At 48.3% G+C, this 22,208-nt stretch overlaps 2 protein-coding genes across 6 annotated transcripts in view; one reads left to right on the top strand and one right to left on the bottom strand.

Moving 5' to 3' along the window:
• Window positions 1-22,208, bottom strand: part of KPNA7 (karyopherin subunit alpha 7) — a 121,609-nt gene that overhangs the window by 25,070 nt on the left and 74,331 nt on the right. The window contains exon 1 of one of the 5 annotated variants that reach the window (XM_053213526.1): window positions 13,349-13,985. The exons of the other annotated variants lie outside the window; for them this stretch is intronic. Coding sequence (XP_053069501.1) covers window positions 13,349-13,425 — 77 coding nt within the window. The 5' untranslated portion in view covers window positions 13,426-13,985. Of the gene's footprint in view, window positions 1-13,348; window positions 13,986-22,208 lie in introns of those variants that run through there. 5 annotated transcript variants of the gene reach the window in all.
• Window positions 21,743-22,208, top strand: part of LOC106981183 (myosin-16) — a 62,152-nt gene continuing 61,686 nt past the window's right edge. The window contains exon 1 of the mRNA XM_027042200.2: window positions 21,743-22,074. Within this exon, the coding sequence (XP_026898001.1) occupies window positions 21,865-22,074 (210 nt within the window). The 5' untranslated portion in view covers window positions 21,743-21,864. The remainder of the gene's footprint in view (window positions 22,075-22,208) is intronic.

The following is a 22,208-nucleotide window of genomic DNA, read 5'->3' as shown; positions in this document are numbered from 1 at the left end:
TCAGTTTGGATGGGACCGTGTAGGCAAGTAGAATTCCAGAAGTAGAGAGCCAAGACCGAGGTCTTAAGAAGAGAGATGAACTCTGTTTGAGAACAGAACGAGAACAGAGTCTCGATGACATTCCTGGTAGGGCCTAAAAGAAAGAACCAGCAAGGGACCAGGCAAAAAGAGAGTTTGAGTCAGAACAAAAGAATGATAGTGTCTGAGGCACAAGCTGTAACAGCAGCTACCAGGCCACTGAGGACGATTCCCTAAACACAGTGCCACCAGCCAGCCACAGCTTGAAAGAGCAAGTGGGCTAAGCCTCAAGCCAGAGAGTAATCATGTTCTAGACTTTCATCTACTTTTAAATAATCTCAAATTCTGCTCCATAAGAAAGAAGAGTTGCTTTTAAGGACCAAAAGAACAGAACATCCTTTTTTTTAAAGTAGGCTCTACACCGAACATAGGGCTTGAACTTACCACCCTGAGATCAAGAGTCACATGCTCTACTAAGCCAGCCAGCCAGCCACCCCTGGGACACCCTTTAAAACACCATCTCCAAAGAGTTTTGCTAGTCGGCTAGAATAACCAGGGTCAAGACAGTTATCAGCTGGAAACAGATTTGTGTCAGAGCAAGGAGCTTTACCTTACATCTCCAAGAGATAAGGCACGTGGCATTTTATCAGTCTGGAGTAGAGTCGTATTAAGGGCTCAGTTCAGGGAGCAATGGCCAAAACATTTATTGCATGCCAGGAATGTCGGACACTCGGGATTAAATGAAGCAACATTAACAGGAAGGTGGAGACAGCCCCCATTTTACAGGTGGGGAAACGGTGTCAGAGGTCACTCCCCACAGAAGCCCAGAGTGCCCACAGCTGTGAAACATCAAAGCCAGGACTTCAGCCTCGATCTGACTCCCACGTCTGTGCTTTGGATTACTAAGCTCTGTAACGAGGTCTGAGGAGGAAGACAAGTCACTACCACGGGTGGCACTCAATGCACGGGGGAGACGCTGGAAAATAGGAAAGCGTAGGTTTCAGCGAGGGAGGCCACTTCATTGCCATCTCATCCACTGTTCGTGGCCCGACCAGCTCAGTCCAGGAGACCCTCTGACTGTGCATGAGGCCAGTTTGGTACAAGGGGATGAAATGCTTTTGTTTCGGGAGAGACCCAAGGCAGTGCCTGCTCCAGGACTATTGCCACGGGAACCACACATCCTTCTGCCACAGCCCGGAACGTGTGGCCACAAGGGAGCTTAGAAGTAGATCCAGGGGTTCAGGTGATCGCCACCTTCCTTCCAAATCAAGTATCAAGCAGAAGGCCGGTAGGAGATGCCCAAGCAGAAAAAGTTCAACTTCAGATGGAACAGGGTCCTTTCCCCTCCCCCACCCGCAGGGGCATCTCGAAGGAGCAGTTTGAAAGTCACGGATTTAGCCAAACCACTCATTTGGGGATAGTCTGCAAAGCAGAGCAAATTCTTCTGGCTTTCCCAAGTTTCTCTGGCCTCAGCTCCAAGTGTGCTCTCTTCCCCTCACGTTCCTATTTGTAGCGTCCAGAGAGCCATGACCCTGCCACCCTTTACCAGTCACAGGAAAGAGCCCAGGCTCAGAGGTAGGCACAAGATCAAAGTCAGAACCTATTCTTCGTCGGTTCTCAGAGTTTGAGATCCAAAGAAAGCCAAATTAGCTATTTAGGCAAACATCACCAGTGTAGAGGCTTTACTAACCCAACCTCTGGCCACCTCTGCTGCTCCCCACACACTAGGAGACTCCTACCCTGAGGGGCAGGTGGCAAGGGACCCTGGCCAACCTCATGGTCTCCCAGGCTCCCAAGCTGCTCTTGACTTTTTGTTCCTTTTGGGGGGAATGGAGACTAGGGGACTTCTAAGTCTTGTTGATGGCACGGAGTCACTTTCTCCGGTTGGGGCATTACAGGCCAATTTTTAAATACTTTCCTAGGGGCGCCTGGGTGGTGCAGTCGGTTAAGCGTCCGACTTCAGCCAGGTCACAATCTCGCGGTCCGTGAGTTTGAGCCCCGCGTCAGGCTCTGGGCTGATGGCTCAGAACCTGGAGCCTGTTTCCGATTCTGTGTCTCCCTTTCTCTCTGCCCCTCCCCTGTTCATGCTCTGTCTCTCTGTCCCAAAAAAAATAAATAAACGCTGAAAAAAAATTTTTTTAAATACTTTTCTAGATCCAGCCGAGCTGTTACCATCTTTCAGGAATTGAGAACGGTTTTCAATTAAGATCTAGATCATCCAAGAGTCAGCTTCTAGAAAGTATTTTTCAGATTTTTACACACATTCATGGTATAGAAAATTCAATACCTCAGAAATGGATTGAACATTAACTTCCATAACCTACCCCTCCTCCAAGTTAACCTTTAAAAATTCACAAGTGTACCAAGGGGCTAATTATAGAAGGGGGGTTTGATAGACACAGTTTGGTCACATGTTTCTCCACTTGCCTATACTGTGGACTTTTTTTTTTTAAGTAATCTCTACGCCCAACATGGGGTTTGAATTCACAACCCCGAGATCAAGAGTCACATGCTCTACTGACTGAGCCAGCCAGGCACCCCAACTGGGGGCATCTATTGACGTATATTCAGAACTGCATCACTAACAGCCACTTCTTTGAACAGTGGGATTTGTTTTAAGCTAAAACTACACATGGGGTTGGATCAAGGGTCATTCCCCGGGAAGGGCTGGGGTCACTGAGTGTGCATGGGTCTGAAAGCTCGCACAGCAGGGCCAGAGTATAGGGGTGAAGAAGCAACCGTGGGGGCATACAGGGCTGGGGGTAGGGTGCCACGGACACAGGGACCCCAACTTGACACTCACAGGGGCTTACCAACGTGGGCAAAACGTGTCCAGACACTAAGCTTGGTGCAGGGAAACACACAGTCAGGTGTGCCTCCAAGGCTGGGAAGCAGAGGGCCCAGCAAGAAAGGAGGCAGGAGACCAGGTCCTCTTCCCAGTGGTCCTACTGTGAGGCTTGGGAAGGCTCTGGGAGGGGGCAGAACCACCCTGGGAGTGATTCCTACAGGTGAACATGTCTTGGTGGGCATTTCAGGGAGAGGTTACACAGGCACACAGATCTATGGGCTGCCGTGTGGTCAGGCCCCATGCACCGTCAGCCCCAACATGGGCTCTGAGGAGTAAACAGACACCCAACAATGGTCACATCCTCCTCACCCACCCAGAGAGCAAGCCGAGCACCACTTAGCACAGTTTCTGTAAACCAAGGCTGAGTTCAACAGGAAGAGACCTGGCCTAGCCTCCCTGGGAGCCGTCCCTCTACGCAGGCCGTAGGCTTTTGCAGAGGGGACAAGGCTGCAGCAGCCTCACCCAATCCCCAAACAGGAGCAAGGTGTCCCGTCGATGCCCAGACAGAGGATTCCAGGAGGACACGGCCACACCCGGAACCCCAGCACCCACCCAGTCGTTACTCACCTAGAAAGGAAGCACAGCCTCCAGCCCCCTGTGGGCCTTAAATGCCCTCAGCAATCAGCAGGTGTTTCGGGGCGTTTGGCCCTTCCCCACAGGGTTGGTTTCTGACTCAAGTCAATGGATCTGGGCTTTGGATGTGCATTGGAACCACATGGGGAGCTCTGAGCAGCCTGCTGCCTGGGCCCCAGCCCTGAGGCGGATGGAGTTGGTCTAAGAGGAGGCCCCGGACTCCAGCTGCTTCTCATGTCCGGATGAGGCACAGACGGGAGCCTTGGAGGCACCATGGACCTTCAGCCTCTGCAGCTGTGGCCTTTTGAGACCCTTATGAAGTATCCACAGAAAAGGGACAGGGTGGGGTGGGGATATCTCCCTCCAGGAAGGGGTTTGCATTCTGGGTGTTTAGGTATCCGGGATCTGGCTAGATTGGCCTCCTCCTAAAATGGGAGTATTAGGCTTAACACTGCTGTGGAACAGTTACCAAGTGTTTATTCCCAAATCAGACTGGGAGGTTGGGTGCTGGTGAGAATGGGGTTGGCTTTCGCCTCAAAATGGAAATGGGAACAAAATTTCACATGTTGATTCAACAAATATTTATTGAGTCCTCACTGTGTGGCAGACCCTGAGTGCAACGGTGAACAAGATGACCTGGTCCCCACCCTCCCATCAGAAGTAGACATGGGCCCTTCCCAGCAGAGTGGGAGCAGGACCACAATTGGGAACATAAGGCAAGGAAGATCAGGGAGGGTTTCCTGGAGGAGGTGATACCAGAACCAAATCCTCAGAAGAAGCAGGAGTTAGCAGGTAAAACACTGGGAGAAAAAGGCTCCAGGCAGAGGAAACAGCATAGGAAAAGGCACTGAGGCAAGAAAAATGGCTATGGTTCCCCTGGAAACAGAGGCCATTCAGGATTGCCAGAGGGGTGACAGGGTCAGGTGCCAGGGCAAAGGTGACCTGGTGTGCAGGGGAGGGCTCCATGAGGGTTGTCCGCTCTGGTCCAGGCAGTGAAGGCTGTGTTGTCTGAAGGGGACTTTATTTTTAGTTTAATTTAGTTTATTTAAGTTTATTTATTTATTTTTGAGAGAAAGTGAGAGAGCACAAGCAGGGGAGGGGCAGAGAGAGAGGGAGAGGGAATCCCAAGCAGGCTCCATGCTGTCAGCACAGAGCCCAACATGGGGCTCGAACCCACAAACCGTGAGATCATGACCTGAGCTGAAATCAAGAGTTCGACGCATAAGCGAGGGAGCCACCCAGGCACCCCTTTAGTGTGTCATTTTAGAATATTCAGCTAGCCTCGGAGAGCTGAGGAGGACTCTTTCTGGGGGCGGGGCTAGAGGGAGGAGGGGCATATGGGGGCGTGGCTGGTGGAGGTGAAGGTGGGAGGGTCTGACTCCAAGACCTCCTGGTTCCTGGAGGGGGAAGTATGGGGAGAAGCCAGGTTCTGAGTGAGTGAAGCGTGGAGCTTCAGGGTTGGACCCTCACACCCAGGTTCCTGGAGGCCATCAAAGTGCGGATGCAGCCAGTCGATTCAGGGCTGGAGTGGGACTTGGTGACCCACTGGATGTGGTGGTGGGTGACAATGACAGAGACACATAAGTTGATGTAGTTTCAAACCGAGGTGGCTGGTGAGTAGTGGGCATTCGGGATGATTTACAGGAGGCCTGAACTTGTGGGATCCAAGGCTATCAGAGGGACGATCCCAGGCCCCCTTGCTCTGCCCAAGGCATTTGAGATAACCCACCACTCTCCCTGCTCCAGAATCCCCCTCACATCCTCATCCCTGCTTTGGCCCGTGCCCCTTCCCCTTTGGGCTTTTCCACAGACACAGCTGGAGGGATCCCTGCAACATTTAGCTCAGGTTATACTAGTGCTCCCCAACATGCCTACAGATCGCCTATGAGGCCCTTCATGCATACAGATCGCCTATGAGGCCCCGCATTGCCTTGCCTCCCCCCCACCCCCCGTTCCACTCCTCCTGGCCTCACTCCCACTATTGTCCCTCTTCAGCCACCGCAGCTTCCTCACTGCCAGTCAAATGCATCTGGCCAGTGCTGGCCTCAGGGCCTTTGCACTGCTACTCCCTGTGCCTCCCTCACTTCCTTCAGGTCTTAGTTTTTAGAGACCATTCCTGGTCACCCTGTCTGAAATCAAACTTCACCTCAACACTGCATTCCCATCAGACTCCCTAGCAGCACTTGTTAACATTTAAATGCGGAACATTTACTTGTTTATTTTCCACCTCCTGCTCTGCCACCAGCTCCCAGAGCCTGGTGGTGCAATCTCTATGAGGGTGGGGGTGTTGTCTGTTTAACTCGCTGCTTTATCCCCACTGCCAGGAAGAGTCACTGCTCATTATATTTGTGGAATGCATGCATGGGCATATGGGTCCCAGAGCCAGGCTCTCCCCCTGCCCCCACTGTGTTACAGGTGTCCCTCCTCCATCACTCAGAATGTACCCAGGATGTACAGTGGGCATGCTCAGTAACCTTCCCAAGCCAGGCATCGAGCCGGTGTCCTTTGAATAAATGGAATCAGCGTGCACACTGGTGCCCACAGCTGCTATGCGAAGGACTCAGAGAAGCAGGAGGAAAAGCAGTTTGGATGGACCCCGAGTCCTCAAATGGAAGTCACTTCATCCTCCCCTACGCCTAAGCCCCAGTCATGAGTAACAGCCACATCATCCACCAGACTGGGAGCCTGACATCAGCCCCCCATTCCCCGTCTCCTTCCTCCATCAGCCCCGCCCTCCACTGAGCCCCACTCCTTGGCCCTCCCGACCTCTGCTCTGCAGGCCATCGAGGGCCACTTGCCCACTGGTCTGGCGACACTTTCCTATAACACCTGTCCACCAAACTCTCACATTAAATTTTCAAGAGTGAATTACCCAGATGGGTTTATTTATGTGGTTTTTTAAAAATTATTCTTTAATGTTTATTTATTTCTGAGAGAAAAAGACAGTGCAAGTTGCAGAAGGGCAGAGAGAGAGGGAGACACAGAATCCAAAGCAGGCTCTAGGCTCTGAGCTGTCAGCACAGAGCCTGACGTGGGGCTCGAACTCAGAAACCATGAGATCACGACCTGAGTCAAAGTCAGATGCTTAATGGACTGAGCCACCCAGTCACCGCTACCTGGTTTGTTTAACCTGCCTTGACTCCTCTGATGTAGTAGGGATTACCAATTTGGTTTCACAGAGCAGGAAACTGAGGCTGCTGACATTGACTTGACTTGCCTGAGGTTGCATGATGGGGGAAGGCCAGGTCTGTGTGGCCCCATGTTTGCCTTAGGGCTCTGACCTGTGTTGGGATGGTGCCTGACTTCCTTCCTCCCTCCTTCCTTCCTCCCTCCCTGCCTCCTTCCTTCCTCCCTCCCTCCTTCCTTCCTCCCTCACTCCTTCCTCCCTCCCTGCCTCCTTCCTTCCTCCCTCCCTCTCTCCTTCCTCCTTCCTTCCTTCCTTCCTTCCTTCCTCCCTCCCTCCCTCCCTCCCTCCCTCTGTCCCTTTCTTCCTTCTGTCTTTTATGGTGGTAAGATACACATAACATAGAATCGACCATTTTGGGGGCGCCTGGGTGGCTCAGTCAGTTAAGCATCCGACTTTAGCTCAGGTCATCATCTCGCAGTTTGTGAGTTTAAGCCCCGTGTTGGGCTCTGTGCTGACAGTTCGGAGCCTGGAGCCTGCTTTGGATTCTGTGTCTCCCTCTTTCTCTGCCCCTCCCCCACTTGCTCTCCACATCTCTCTCTCTCTCTCTCAAAAATAAATTTAAAACATTAAAATTTTTTTTAAAAATCCACCGTTTTGGGGCTCTTGGGTAGCTCAGTTGGTTGAGTGTCTGGCTCTTGATTTCAGCTTGTCATGATCTCACACTTCACAGGATTGAGCTCCATATCAGGCTCTGTGCTAAGCATGGAGCCTGCTTGGGATTCTCCCTCCCTCCTCTCTGCCTCTCTCTCTCTCTTTTTCTCTCTCAAAAATCAATAAATAAACGTTCAAAAAAAAAAAGAAATACACTGGCATATGTTTCCTAGTTTCTTAAAAAAAAATCGACCATTTTAACCACTTTTGAGTATACAGTTCGTGTATGAAGTACACTCACACTGCTGTGCAACCATCACTGCCCTCCATCCCCAGAACCTTTTCATCTTCCCAGACTGAAAGTGTGTCCCCATCAAACCCTAATTCCACAGCCCCCTCCCCCAGCACTGGACACCTGACCTTCTACTTTCTGTCTCTAAGAGTTCGACTCCTCCAGGGACCTCATGTAAGTGGAATCGCACAATATTTGTCTTTTTGTTACTGGCTTAATTACACTTAGCATAACGTCCTCAAGGTCCATCCATGTTTTGGCAGGTGGCAGAATTTCCTTCCGACTTCTTTCTTTGAAACAGGAACACGTTTTTGGGGGGTTTTGTTTTTTGTCTTTAAGAACATACTTTTTTACTGGCAACCCAAGGGCGGGTGGTGTGGGGCAGACGTCCTCCCAGACAGGAAGGAGTATTTATCACTGATGTCACATCTCTTATAATGGCCAATGCGGGGGGGGGGGGGGTAATAAAAGCAGACAGATTTCTAGTTAGTGCTCATCATTGTCTCGAATCCTCTATGGTCAATGCATCGCCTTGTTGCCCGTGTTCCTGGCCAACTGCTCTCCCCACCCTCCCGGCGTGGTCATTCACTGGTTATTTGTAAATTTCTAGTCATCATATTATAATATAAAAGGAGTTTCAGAAAAAGAACTCCGGAATTGGAGAGTTGATGTAACAATTCCTCAGGGGATTTAGGAAAAGTTCTGTGATGGAAGTCAGTCTTTGGGAATCCGCTGCTCCTGACAAACGCAGCTGTCAACATCCTTGGCCTCTGCATGTGTGAGTGTGTGTGTATATGCGTGTGTGTCCACACACACATGTGTCAGAAAATCCCCCAGGGTCTAGGGAAATTTAACCCTCCAGGGTGATGACCCTTAGGAGCTAAGTTTAGATTCCTCGTAGGTGCTATTTGGCCTAGAAGCAGGAGATGAGGAAAAAGGGGATCTTAAGGAAAGAACAAGGCAGGCAGGGTGGGATACCGGAAAAGGAAACCAAAGGCTGATTCTTCATCAGGTCTGCAGGCTCTCTGGTAAAATCGGAACCTGAATTCCTCAATACAGTAGCTATTTCCTAAGAGTGTGTTCTGTTTAACAGCCTGGTCCAGCATCACTGCTCCCAAGTTTCCTCATCCACCTGATTACCCTAAGCATTTTCTTTTCTGGGAACGTGGGAGCAGTCTACCCAAGTTTCTTCTTTCAGGGCACCAGGGTGGCTCAGTCGGTTAAGCGTCTGACTCTTGGTTTCAGCTCAGGTCATGATCTCACGGTTCGTGAGTTTGGGCCCCGAGCTGGGCTCTGCGCTGACAACATGGAGTCTGCTTGGGATTTTTCACTCCCTCTCTCTCTGCCCCTCCCTGGCTTGCTCTCTCTCTCCCTCAAAAAATAAATAAATACACATTAAAAAAAAAACAAAGAAGTTTCTTCTCTCTGGGACCTCTGATTAGCAGAGGCACAGATCATGCCCAGAGTCCAGCGTCATGTGTGGCTTTCATCAGACACCATGTGACCCAGGAGCTGGGCTGTGGACAAGGCTCCACAGAGACCAGCTACTGGACACCCACCCTATGCTGGCTCTGCAAGGTGCAGGAGTGAATCAGAGTCCTTGCTGCCAAGGAACTTAGAACTCACCTGCCATCACTTGAGCACCTGGACTCTAATAATCACACAAGACCTTTCCCTCTGTCATTAGCACCTCACGTAGCACCTCACCTTACAACTTGGTAAGATAGATATTATTGTCATCCCAGATAACTAAGTGGGGCAGGTATTCAATGACAGCACTGTATGTCCAGCATAATGCTCCCACTCCCTGTGATGGCTCTGTGGAGGATATGCTGTCTTCACAGAGTGCAGGAAAATAAGGCCAAAGTTCACTCCAACCCAGTCCCTGGCTCCAGAGAGGGTGCCCGCTGAATGGACAGATGGGTGATTGAATGGATAGATGGATGCAAGGATGATGGATGATGGATGGATGGATGGATGGATGGATGATGGAGGGATGGTTGATGGATGAATGAGTGATGGATGAATGGATGATGGATGAAAAGATGATGGATTAATGGATGATGGATTATGGAAGAATAGTGGGTAAATGATGGATGAATGGATGGACGAATGGATGATGGAGGAATGATGGATGGAAGGGTGATGCATGATGGATGAGTAGCTGATGGATGGATGGATGAATGAGTGGATGATGGATGACAGATGAGTGATAAATGAATAGATGATGGATGGATGGATGGGTGGATGATGCATGAATGGATAATGGATGGATGGATGGATGGATGGATGGATGATGGGTGAATGGATGATGAGTGGACAGATGATTGATGATGGATGGATGAATGGCTAATGGATGAGTGGATGATGGATGAGTGGATGGATGATGGAGGAATGGATGATGGAGGAATGATGGATGGATGGATGGATAGATGATGGATGAACGGATGAACGGATGAACAAATGGGTGATGATGAGAGAAGAATGGATGAGAGATTACCCAGCTGAGTTGGGGTTTGAGTTCCCCTGGGCTTTCCAGTCACTGGACTTTATTCAACCTTGGAAGATTTATAGAAAGTAGAGAGACTCCTACGGAAAAATAAGAATAAATACTTCCTGACAAAGAGGAATGATTCCCTGGGGGATGAAAAGTTGGAAAGATTTTTTAGATATTTTTTAAATAATGATATGAAAATGGCACTTCGGTGCCAAAAAAAATCAAATTGAGATATAAGTCTCAGTGTGGTATGAGAAAAAAAAAGTGTGCAGTGGGAGAAATTGATCTTCAGCAGCCTTGACCACCATATTTCTGGGATACCATAAAATTCACCATTAATTAGGAAATCTCCAGTTGGCTTGGAATCAGAGACTTTTTAGGCTGGGCTGACTTTGGAGAACTTTTTGTCCAGGTTCCAGCTTGTCTCTGTCCCAACTGCAAAGCACTGTGTTCAGAAAAGCCTGTCTTAGGCCCTCCCTTTTGTTTCAGAGCCTGCAAGGAAGATTCCAGCAGTGGTCTGCTGGGGCTCACCCTTCCCTGACATGACCCTGCAGGATTCCAAGGGTCTCTGGGGCGAGGGGCTATTTCTGGGCCCAGGCTCTGTGTCCATGTTTGGTCTTCAAGAAGCACACTGTGAACTTTCCTCCACCTGCCAAGACTTCTCCCCGCAGCCCTCCTGGGAGGACACTGGGCCCCTTTCCTCCAAGGCGGCAAACAACAGCTGAGAATGCAGCTTCTGGCCCTTACCAGGAAGGACCCTCCAACCACTGCCCTGGGGCAGAAAAACGAAGGGAGCCTCTTGAGACACATCGACTGACATTTGTTTCTTTTTTTTTCCCCCCTAAAAAATAATTCGAGATCCTAAAAATAGTCTTCATTGAAAAAACTCCAGGCAACACTGATACGTTTAAAGAAGATTTAACCAAAAAATCACCTGAAATTCTGCCTCCCAGGGCTAACCGGCATGATCATCTGGCTAAACATCCTTTCAAATAAACTCTTGGTGCATCTGTTCACACAGGTGCCATTTTGCAAAAATGGCTTCAAGCTATTCTATAATCTTTCTTTAAAAAAAAAAAAAACAACAAACCCAGCAGTATGCAGTGGGCTTTGTTGAATGCCAATGAATATGAATTTACATTGTCAGTTTAAAAAATATTTATTGTAAGGGTGCCTGGGTGGCTCAGTTGGTTAAGTGTCGTACTCTGGATCTCAGCTCAGGTCTTGATCTCAGGGTTGTGAGTTCAAGCCCCACGTTGGACTCCATGCGGGTCATGGAGCCTACTTAAAAAAAGAACATTCATTGTACCTTAATTTAACTTTACTTACATGTACATAATTTATATTATTACCTGTATTCACTTTATTAACTAATCCCCTATGGATGGACATTTAAGTTGTTTCCAACGTTTTGTGGAAAGCCAGCTCAGAGCTGCCTGAGGAAGAGGGGAGGGAGAGGAGGAAAGGAGGAAAGGAGGAAGGGAGAAGGGAGGGAAGAAGGAAGGATGACCCTTGAGCTTCTAAAGAGGGCTGAGGCGGGAGCCTGGGGCTGGGCGGTGCCTGAGGAGAGGCAGCTCTGGGCCTAAGGCTGGAGGTAAATGCCAGAAGCCTCAGGCCTGTATCAGTGGCTTTTCCAGATCAGAGGGTTCCAGAGCCTGAATTACTCTAGGGCTGTGGGTCCAGCCCCATCAGCCTAACAATAACCACACACTCAAACTGTGTGGAATGTGGAGCTGGAACTGAGAGATGGCAATGAGATGCACCCCCTAGGGGGCAGGGATCAGGCTGCTAAGGACACAAACCCTGCAGATACCTGCAGAAGCAGGCTGAGGAACACGGAGGCATTATAAATATATTCCAATTCCGTTCCGTCTCCTCCCAACTCCAGCCCCAAACCAGGCTATCAGAACTCACGGCTCCAACCCTTGACCTTGCTCAGAGGAGCCCAACATCCTCCATGGAAGCATCACAGGAGATAAGCAGAATTAGATGGAAGTAGAATCTCTTGGCGTCTCTATCCTTGTCATTTGGGGAGACCCTTAACAGGTAGGTAGTGTATTCCCACTTGAAAGCATTTTCAAGACAAGCCAGAGGCTAAGAAAAAATATTTACAGAATACATATCCAACAATGCTTTTGTATCTAGAATATATAAAGAATTCTTCTTTTTTAATGTTTATTTATTTGAGAGAGAGAGAGAGACAGAGAGACAGACAGAGCACCAGCAGGGGAGGGGCAGAGAGAAAGGGAGACACAGAATCTGAAGCCTGACACGGGGCTCAAACCCATGAACCATGAGATCATGACCTGAGCCGAAGTTGGATGCTCAACTAAGCCACCCAGGCACCTCAATATATAAAGAATTCTTAAAATTCAATATAAAACAAACAAACAAAACATGGGCAAAAGATCTGAATGGATACCTCACCAGAGAAGATATGTGGGTAGGAAATAAGCATGTGAAAATATGTTCAACATCAGGGGCACCTAGGTGGCTCAGTTGGTTAAGTGACTAACTTCAGCTCAGATCATGATCTTACCATTTGTGAGTTTGAGCCCCACATTGGGGTCTCTGCTGTCAGTGCAAAGCCTGCTTCAGATTTTCTGTCTCCCTCTCTCTCTCTCTCTCTCTCTCTCTCTCTGCCCCTCTCCACATTCTCTCTCTCAAAAATAAACATTAAAAAAAAAGAGAGAAAGAAAATATGCTCAACACCATTCATTGGTGATGATTAGTTAAAAGTTTAAGAAAGCATTTTCAAGTCCATAATCCCACTTGATCATTTCATCAATTTTGTGAGATTAATAGTCATTATTATTATTATTATTATTCCCATTTCATAGTGGAAAAAATAATGGCTCATGGAGCTTAAGTGACTTGCCCAAGGACAGAACTGAGACTCAAAGCCATGGAACTCTTTCCACTTGGGAGGTTTCTGCAATCTAAGAATGTTCTAGAAGCAAGCACTTAGTATCTGATTGGATAAGGTCACACTTTTCATTTCAAGCAGGGAGAGAAGACCACGCCAGACCCACATACCCCCCACCTTCATGCATAGACAGGCTAACCTTGTAAGCCTAAGTAGGACTTCGAACAGGGCCTTCCCCTCTGGGTGCCTGGGAACATATGGAGCAAGTGACTGTTGAATGTCCAATAGCACAGCCTCTCTTAGGCTGGAACACCTACCATGTGGACCTTCCACAGCTGGCTCTTTGCTTCATAGAAAGGGGACCTGTTCCAGGAGCAGTTGGTTCCCAGCCCAGGGCCTGGCACACACGGGAGGAAATCTGTAGCTTTGACTTCCTGGTCCTGGATCTGGACAAGGTCTGATTTTCTTCAACATACCTTGACTGAGAACTCGGTTGCACCTGAGTTTCTGGGTCCTGGTCCTGGCACTGGGGGCAGCAGGGGGGAGGCCTCATAGGGCACTGAGGTTGGGGGTCCTCAGGCAGAAGGAACAGTGGGCACAGGATTGATCAGGTGCCATTCTTCCACCTTTATCTGCTGTATCTCCTCTGCCCTCCCCAGTCCGTCTCCCATTATAGCACTTAGTACAGTGTTTTCGCACCAGAGGCCAAGGGGCAACAGTGCAAAGCCCTCGAAGGCAGAGAAAGTATCTAACTAATTGTCTATCATTGCTAGGGTAGAGCAAAGAACTTAGCCAAGAGCTCACAGAACTGGCAGAAGGAAGGAAGGCGGGGAGAGGTTGACGCATAAGGGCCAACGGCCCTATTTCCTAAGCCAGCCCTTTGGGGGCAGGGCCCAGCTCTTTGTGTGTCTAAGTCCAAGGGTTTCTGGATGTAGATGCCAAGAATAATTCCTATCTCAACTGCCACCCGAACACAGTATTGTGCTTCGAGTCATTGTTCCCACCATATGGTTCCAGCTTTCATTCATACAACAAATATTTATCAATCATCTCATAGATGCCAGGTACTGTACATCTATGAACTCACTTAATTCTTAGAACAAACCTCTTTAGTAAGTGCCACTACCATCCCCATTTTACAGACAAGAAAATGGAGGCTTGGAGAGGTCACAGAGCTAGTAAGGGGCACTCTCAGAAAATCTGGTTTTAGAGTCCTGTTTTTGACCAACATACTCTACTGCCTTCCAGGCCAAGTCTCTGCCCTCACCATGCTTACATTCTATGAGGGAAAGAGCCCAGAAATCATCTAATGGATCCAAAATGCCCTCTTGAGAGTGATAAGTGCTAGAAAGAAAAATAAAGCCATGTCTCAGACGCTGACTCACTGTGTGTCTTTGGGCAAATTGCCTCACCTCTCTGAGCCTCTGTCTTTTTCATCTGCTAAAAGCAGGACCTTACTCATCTGCCCCACCCACCTACCCAGGTCTTTGGAAAGATCCAAATGAGCTAATGGACACAGGAGCCCTTTGTCTTAATTGAATCGATAACAACCCATGACTCCAGGGAAATTTTTTCCCCTAGGGGATCTAAGTCAGCTCGCTTTCTATAGAAAGGCATAACCAAACTTCCCCCATATATCTTTATGAGCCAGATAATTCCAAGTCCAGTGCTATTCTTACTGTATTTCTAAAAGCAGAGAGCATCGCGTGTCCCCACCTACTCTTGGGAGGTACTAGTCACCTGACAGTTGCTTCGAGGGCCCTCCCCCAACCAAGCACTCTTACTGAAATGGAACTTTCTGGAACACCAACCACTAAAAAAGTCCCCAGTGAGAAGCTCAAACCATGAGAGACCAAGGGGCAGGTGCTAGATACCCTATGGTTGCTCCAGATCCGTTTGCCACCTTGCCTCATGTTGCAGGAGGCTGACCTCCCCCGGCTGCTTCCCCAAGTCCCTGCTCTCTGGCTTCTGGTTGGGTGGGTCTGGTTGAGCAGTAGCTGGGCCTCTGAGGACCTCACTTTTCCCACAACCATATCTGGGGGGTGGTGGCTTTCTCGATGTCTCTCTACCCACTGTCAGTTCCCCTTAACCCTGGCCCACCTTAGCCAGTAGTCTCTCTATTAAACCCCAGGCTGAGTGTGCAGCGTGCTCTCTCCTGCTGGGGCCTGGACTGAACAGTAAGAGACTGTAGGAATAAGCTGGAAGCATCCCTGCTTTGGTTGGGGCATTCCAAGGATGCGCTCCAGGCCCTGGCTCCCCGCCACCAGCCCCCCACCACCAGCCCCCCGCAGCCTCTCCTGGATAACTATCTTCAAAGGCCCCGGGGGAGGGTGGGACATGGGGAGGCCTCATCCCTTGCTCCACCCAAAGATGGTCCACTTACATATGTTGACAAACCAGACTTCTGTACAAAGATCTGCCAATTCAAAGTTCTGCCACTGGGCACCCGGGTAGCTTAGTCAGTTGAGCGTCAGACTCTTGGTGTCGGCTCAGGTCATGATCCCACAGCTTCGTGGGTTCCAGCCAGTGCAGAGCCTGCTTGGGATTCATTCTCTCTCTCTCTCTCTCTCTCTCTCTCTCTCTCTCTCTCTCCTCTCTCTGCCCCTCCCCCACTTGCACTGTCTCTGTCTCTTCAAATAAATAAACTTAAAAATCAAAGTTCTAAAGAAATTGAAAACAACTCTGTCAGGTGATCAGAATTTGATTGGAACGGCACCTCAGCAACATCAATAACAGCCATGGTTGGAGGTGTCTCAGCCAAACTTTTATTTTACCTTTGGGGAAACTGAGGCCCAGCATGGGAGTGGTGTGTCAAGTATTCGGGCAGAGCAGGTGCTAATAAAGTTTCCATGTCATAATTGCTTATTAATACAATTCTTCATTGATGGATTCTAGTTTTCAGAACACAATAACAACGCCACAGGAATCAGCTGATAAAAGGGAAGTGTCTGCAAAACGTTAAAATGTGCTACATTAAAAGTTATTTGATTACCGGGGCACTTGGGTGGCTCAGTCATTTGGGTGTCCTACTTCAGCTCAGGTCATGATCTCACAGTTCGTGGGTTCGGGCCCCACGTCGGGCTCTGTGCTGACAGCTCAGAGCCTCAAGCCCACTTCCAATTCTGTGTCTTCCTCTCTCTCTGCCCCTCCCCCCCTTCTCTCTCTCAAAAATAAATAAACATTAAAAACATTGAAAATAAAAGTTCTTTGATTACCACAGTAATGTAGCTTCTTCACAGGCCCAAACCCAGAGAAACAAAAAAGGAAATCAGTTCTGTGCTCAAGTGGGTTCCTTTTTTCTTTAAGAGTGAATTAAGGCATCCACAACCTAAATATAAACTCTAAAACCATACAACTCTTAGAAGAAAACGTAGGGGCAAATCTTCATAACCTTGAATTTGGCAGTAGCTTCTTAAATATGAGGCCAGAAGCACACTCAACAAAAGAAAAAAAATAGATAAATTGGACTTTGTTAAAATTAGCTTTTGTACATCAAAGGGCATTGTCAAGACATTGATCAAGCCTACAGAATGGGAGAAGATATTTGCAAATCATATGTTTGATAAAGATCTAGTATCTAAAAATATATAAAGAGCTCTTAAGACTCAACAACAGATAAGACAAATAACCCAATTAAAAAATGGGCAAAGGACTTGAATAGACATTTTTCCAAAGATATGCAAATGACCAAAAAGCACATGAAAAGATGCTCAACGTCATTGGTCATTAGGGAAATGTAGATAAAAACCACAGTGAGATACCACTTCACACCCACTAAGATGACCATAATTAAAAACAAAACAAAACAAACAAACAACAACAACAACAAAAAAGGAAAATAACAACTGTTGGTGAGGATACAGAGAAGATAAAATGATTCAGTCACTGTGGAAACAGGTGGTTCCTCAAAAAACTGAACACAGAATTACCAAACAATCCAGCAATTCTATTCCTAGGTAAATATGTATTTAATTTTTTTAATTAGTTTATTTCTGAGAGAGAGAGAGGGAGGGAGGGAGAGGAAAGGGCAGAGAGAGAGGGAGAGAATCCCAACCAGGCTCTGCACTCAGCGTAGAGTCCGAAAAGGGGCTCAATCTCATGAACCTGCGCCGAAATCAAGAGTCAGACGCTTAACCTACTGAGCCACCCGAGTGGCTCCTAGATAGATATATTTTTAAAAAACTGAAAACAGGCACTCAGACAAATAAATGTAACTATGTTCATAGCAGCACAATTCACAATAGCCAAAAGGTGAGAACAACCCAAATGTCCACCAATGGGTGAACGGATAAAGTATGGCAGAGGCATACAATGGAATACTGTTCGGCCACAGAAAGGAGTCAAGGACTAATGTCTGCAACAAGGAGGGTGAACTTTGAAAACATGATGCTAAATGAAAGAAGCTAAGCCCAAGAGGTCACATGCCGCATGATTCCATTCACATGAAATAACCGAGAATAGGTGAAACCACAAAGACAGAAAACAGCCTGGTGGTTGCCAGGGTTGGGGAGAGGCTGTTTAAAGGCTCCCAGGTTTCCTTTGGGGCTGATGAAAATGTTTTGAAACTAGACAGAGGTGGCGGTTGCACAACATGGTGAATGTACTCAATGCCATTGAGTTACTCGCTTAAGATAGTTACTTTTATGTTCTATTAATTTTTCTCAATTCAAAAAACAGTGACTGGGGGTGGAGAGAAGGGTGATGGCAGATGCCAGGAAGAAAGACCTCCAGACGCATGTTGCTTCCAGACTCAGAGACCATCTCTGACCTGGAGAAGGGTACAAAAGTCACTTAGAGTCCATCCTTCCCACTTTACAGGTGGGAAAGGCAAGCCCAGTGAGGGCAATGACCTGCTCAAGGTCACTAAGTGCATGAGAAGCCACGGAGGAACTGGGGACCACCGGGCTTTAGGACTCAAAGCTGGAGTCACATCATGATATCTCTGCTGGTCATGGTGGGCTGGAGGGGGCCTGTGGCCGTGAGCAAATGAGTGAAGTCCAAGTTCACGCTGGCCTTCCAGGCTAATCATCAACCAGTTGGTTATCTGGGCTCATCCATGCCAAAGGCTTCAGATGACTCACCCGGGTCTTCCTCCTTGAGAGTCGACTCCCTCCATGAGCAGATTCCCAGCTTTAAGTGGAAAACACATTAGCCAGCTGTTCTATTTCTGCCCACCGCCCGCACCCCTGGGCTGAGGTCATCAGTTTCCCCACAAGGGCAATGGGAGGAAGGAGGATGTCCTAAAATTACAGCATTCACTGATCCCCCCTGAGGGACCCGGGAGCATCCAGTCAAACGCTGGAAGGTGAAGCCAGCTGAGCCACCAGAGCCCTGAGGGGGTTCTTTTCTTTTTTAAGGTTTTGCTGGCTCAGACCTGTTGGGCAGGTATAAAAGGGAATGGCCAGCCTCTGCTGGGCACCCAGTCTCTTCCAGTGCTGTCTCAGGTGGGTACCATGAGGGATGCGGGGGGAGATGGGAAAGGGGGAGGTGGGGGCTGCAGAGGGGCCACCTGAGGAAAGTGGGTGTAATGATGAGAGACTGGCAAAGGGGGATCAGGAGATGAGCATTTTTTGAGCACCGGTCTGCCCCAGGGGCTGCAGAGGGAGCACCTCATTCAGTGTTCCAGGGGACGTGAGGGTGAGGAGGCAGCTGCCGGGGAGCTTGTGCCACATTCCACAGTGAGACAGGAGCCATCGGGATTTGAACCCGGATCAGTCCCATTCACTGTACCACCTGCCTTCCCTGCTCGGGGGTGGGGGAGGAAGAAGGTGCTGGGTTCATGTCGGGCTCAACCCCAGCCCTGTCCTTCTGTCCTTCCCACCCTCTGTAATGCATCTCTGCTCCCCCTCTACCCTCCAGGACGCTTTCAGCCTCTGCATTCCTTGACCTGAGTGTTTTCTATGTGCTTCATGATTTTAAAAAATGGGTCTTAGGGGCATCAGGTTGGCTCAGTCAGAAGAGCATGCAACTCTTGATCTTGGGGTTGTGAGTTCGAGCCTCACATTGGGTGTAGAAATTACTTAAAAAATAAAAAAAACCTAAAAAAATTTTTTTAATTAAAAAAAAAAATACAGAAAAAGTGGGCTTAGTTATCAAGGATGCCTGGAAAGAGCTGTTGTCTGGGGGGACAGGAGTAGCTTGAATGTGCAGGGGGTGCCTGGGAGGTGAGCTCACAACTGAGCAAGAGGCTGGTGGCCACTGAGGGGATGAGTGGTGTCCAAGACCTGTATAGTCCTTGGGGCAGTGCCTGGTTCCAGGGGTCTGTGCCCCGGGCCACCAGGCCAGGACAATAGCCACGATATCTCAGCTTGTGGTTCATGGCAAAACCATGAAGTTTACACACACGCGCACGCACGCGCACACACACACACACACACACAGCCTCACTGGAATAAACAAAGAATTTCTGGCCCTTCCTCCCACATTAGAGCAATTTTAAAAGGCACCCAGTCCTAGTCTTAAAAGTGGTTCTGTTTTAACAACAAGTCTAATGAATTTTAATCTGACTTTGCTGATACTTGCATTTTCTTTTCATGTGGATTTTGGTCTCATTTCCCTGGTGACTTCCATCTGTGTTAAACAGAAGCAGGAAAATGAGGCAGCAAAAAGACAAACAATTGAGCCATCAGGGACAATAAATAACAAATGGAAGTCTATGTCGCACAATCCTCTCTTCCAGAAAGGGGGTGGGGGAGGCCCAAGGCAGCCACTGAACTGCCCAAGGTGACTTGTGGCAGAGCCCAGGGGGACCCAAGTGTCTTGGGTGCTGGACAAACTGCTGGAAGATATCAGGGACACAGAGGACTCTCAGCCCAGTGCTCCCCTGGATGGGACTCAGGACGGGTTAGGCAGGCTCTCTCCCTAGGCTCAGGGATTTTCAGTGGGAAAACAATTCCATCCTGATTTTCACATCCTTTGACTGGAATGTATCATCCCCTCCCCTTTATAATCTCAGTCACCCACACCTGTGACTTTGTTGGCAATGGAAATCACTGCTATTTTCATATCGCGGTACAATTGATGCAGAGAGCTCAAAAGACTGTCAGTTTCCATTGTTGCTTCAGAAATACAGTGGTTGTCAGAGCTGTGGTCAGATCGTGTAATTTGATGCATTAGTGAAGGATTACGTGGATTGCCGTATCACGCGTTGTTTACTATTTTGCTAATTATATTCTCATACCGTTTGTTTCCTTGGTGACCCTATGCATTTTACTACTTGAATTTAAAAGTGTGTCCAGTGGGAACACAGACATCACCGTCTGGCACAGGAGGCCCACCCTGCTGGCCTCATTATTTCCTGTGAAAGGGACCCACTTTGGGCTTGGGGAACCCAGGCTGCAAGCAGAACTCTCTAAGCTGGGCCCACAGAGAGGTGAGACTAGGAGGAAGTATCTGGCTTCACCGCCACCTCTTGCCTATCCTGGGTCAGCCTCTTTTGGAAACACCAGGGCCCCAGACAGGAAAAGCTGGAGCTGCCTGGAGGATAGCTCTGTGCAGCAGGGGCCTGGGAGGCACGGTCCTGAGACCCTTCCATCTCCAACTGGTTTATTTAGAGCTGGAGGCCATACTCAGCCTGGAGAACAGTGTTGCCTGTCAGAACCACACCCCTTCCCAAACTTTCAAGAAGGTTCTTCCCCTTCAAGACAAATTGGGATGCCCTGACTTCTCTCTTTGCTACCAGGAGTCCCCAGTTCTCCTCCCTCCTGATGGTTTGGTGAAATTGTCTAGATTTGGAGACCAAGAGGCCCCCACTTGACCCTAGGCTGGCCTTGTCTTAAGAGAGGTAATCATTGAATCTGGGCAATTATTCTGAACCGAGTGTTTGCTTAGCATCTGGTGAAGCCTGTAGACTTCAGCTCACATTAGTGTTTTAAAATACATTTAGAAAAAAAAAAAAACTACATAGGGTTACAAAGGAAACCCAATTGTATTAAAATACAGTTATCAAAATATTTAAAAGTCAATTTGTGATATAGTAATTAAAAGTACACTTCTGCATAAGTAGACTTAAATAGCAACTAACCGAGGGTCTAATAAAACCATAATTTCAAAGTTGAAATGAGGGTAAATACTATTTTGAGATGTCTGCAACCACACTAAAATGAAAGGAGACTAGCTGTGCTTTCTGTTGGGGACAAACCCAACAGAAACTGTGTGACTGTGGTACTAATGTGGCTTGTGCCCTCTGCTCATACCTTAAGAGAAAATGGAAACCAAGTAGTTATTGTTTTCCTGTCCCAATTTCATGGTTGAAATCCTTACTTTAAAATTTTTAAGGCTCTCATCTTCTCCTCCATAAAATGAGCTTCCTGATCCCTACCTCACAGCCCCGGTGTGAGGGGCATATGAGAGAGGCAGATACAGAAGTGTTTTGTGGTTGGTGGGGGGTAAGCAACTCTGTGGAGTTATTACCTCATTTCTTACTCTCAATTATTAAGACTTAATGGCACCAGGGCCCCTGGGTGGCTCAGTCGGTTAGGCGTCTGACTCTTGATTTTGGCTCATGTCACAATCTCACAGTTTGTGAGATCAAGATCACACTCTCTTTCTCTCAAAATAAATAAACATTATAAAAAATTTTTGATATTTATTTATTTTTGAGAGAGATTGACAGAACGCAAGCAGGGGAGGGGTAGAGAGAATGGGAGACACAGAATCCCAAGCAGGCTCCAGGCTCTGAGCTGACAACACAGAGCCAGATGTGGGGCTTGAACTCATGAGCTATGAGATCATGACCTGAGCCAAAGTCAGACACTTAACTGACTGAGCCACCCAGGCACCCCATCAAAATAAAAAAAATAAATAAAAATTTAAAAACCTAATGGCAGCAAGACACCCAAAGTGACATGAGAGAAGCAGCCCCATCTCTCAGGGCACTCGTTCCAGCCTACACATGAGCCTTGGCAAAGTGTCCTTGCTTTTCCTATAGCACCCTGGGAAGTCCTGGTTCCCTCCCTCGGTTCCTTCCCACTCCTCCCTGAGCCAAGCCGCGATGCCTGGTGGATACAAAGGTGAATGTGGGGACGATGTGGACCCGATGCCCTTCCTGGCACCTCCCGAAAAGGAGAGGATAGAAGCCATGAACAAGCCCTATGACATCAAGAGGTCCTGCTGGGTCAAAGACGAGAAGGAGGGCTTCATCGCTGGGGAGATCCAGTCTGAACAGGGTGACCAGGTCACCGTGAAGACTGTCAACAACCAGGTGAGTGAGGAATAATCTCCAAGGATGAAACTTTGGGAGTGGCAGACACCCAGGTGCTGCCGTCCATGCTTCTGCTCAAGAGGCAGAGTAGAAAGAAGAGTAGATGCCTCTGGGTCCTCTGTGCCGGGTACAAG

Source organism: Acinonyx jubatus, chromosome E3 (genome assembly GCF_027475565.1).
Source record: "Acinonyx jubatus isolate Ajub_Pintada_27869175 chromosome E3, VMU_Ajub_asm_v1.0, whole genome shotgun sequence".
Taxonomy (NCBI): domain Eukaryota; kingdom Metazoa; phylum Chordata; class Mammalia; order Carnivora; family Felidae; genus Acinonyx; species Acinonyx jubatus.
This window is presented reverse-complemented; position numbering and strand designations above follow the sequence as displayed.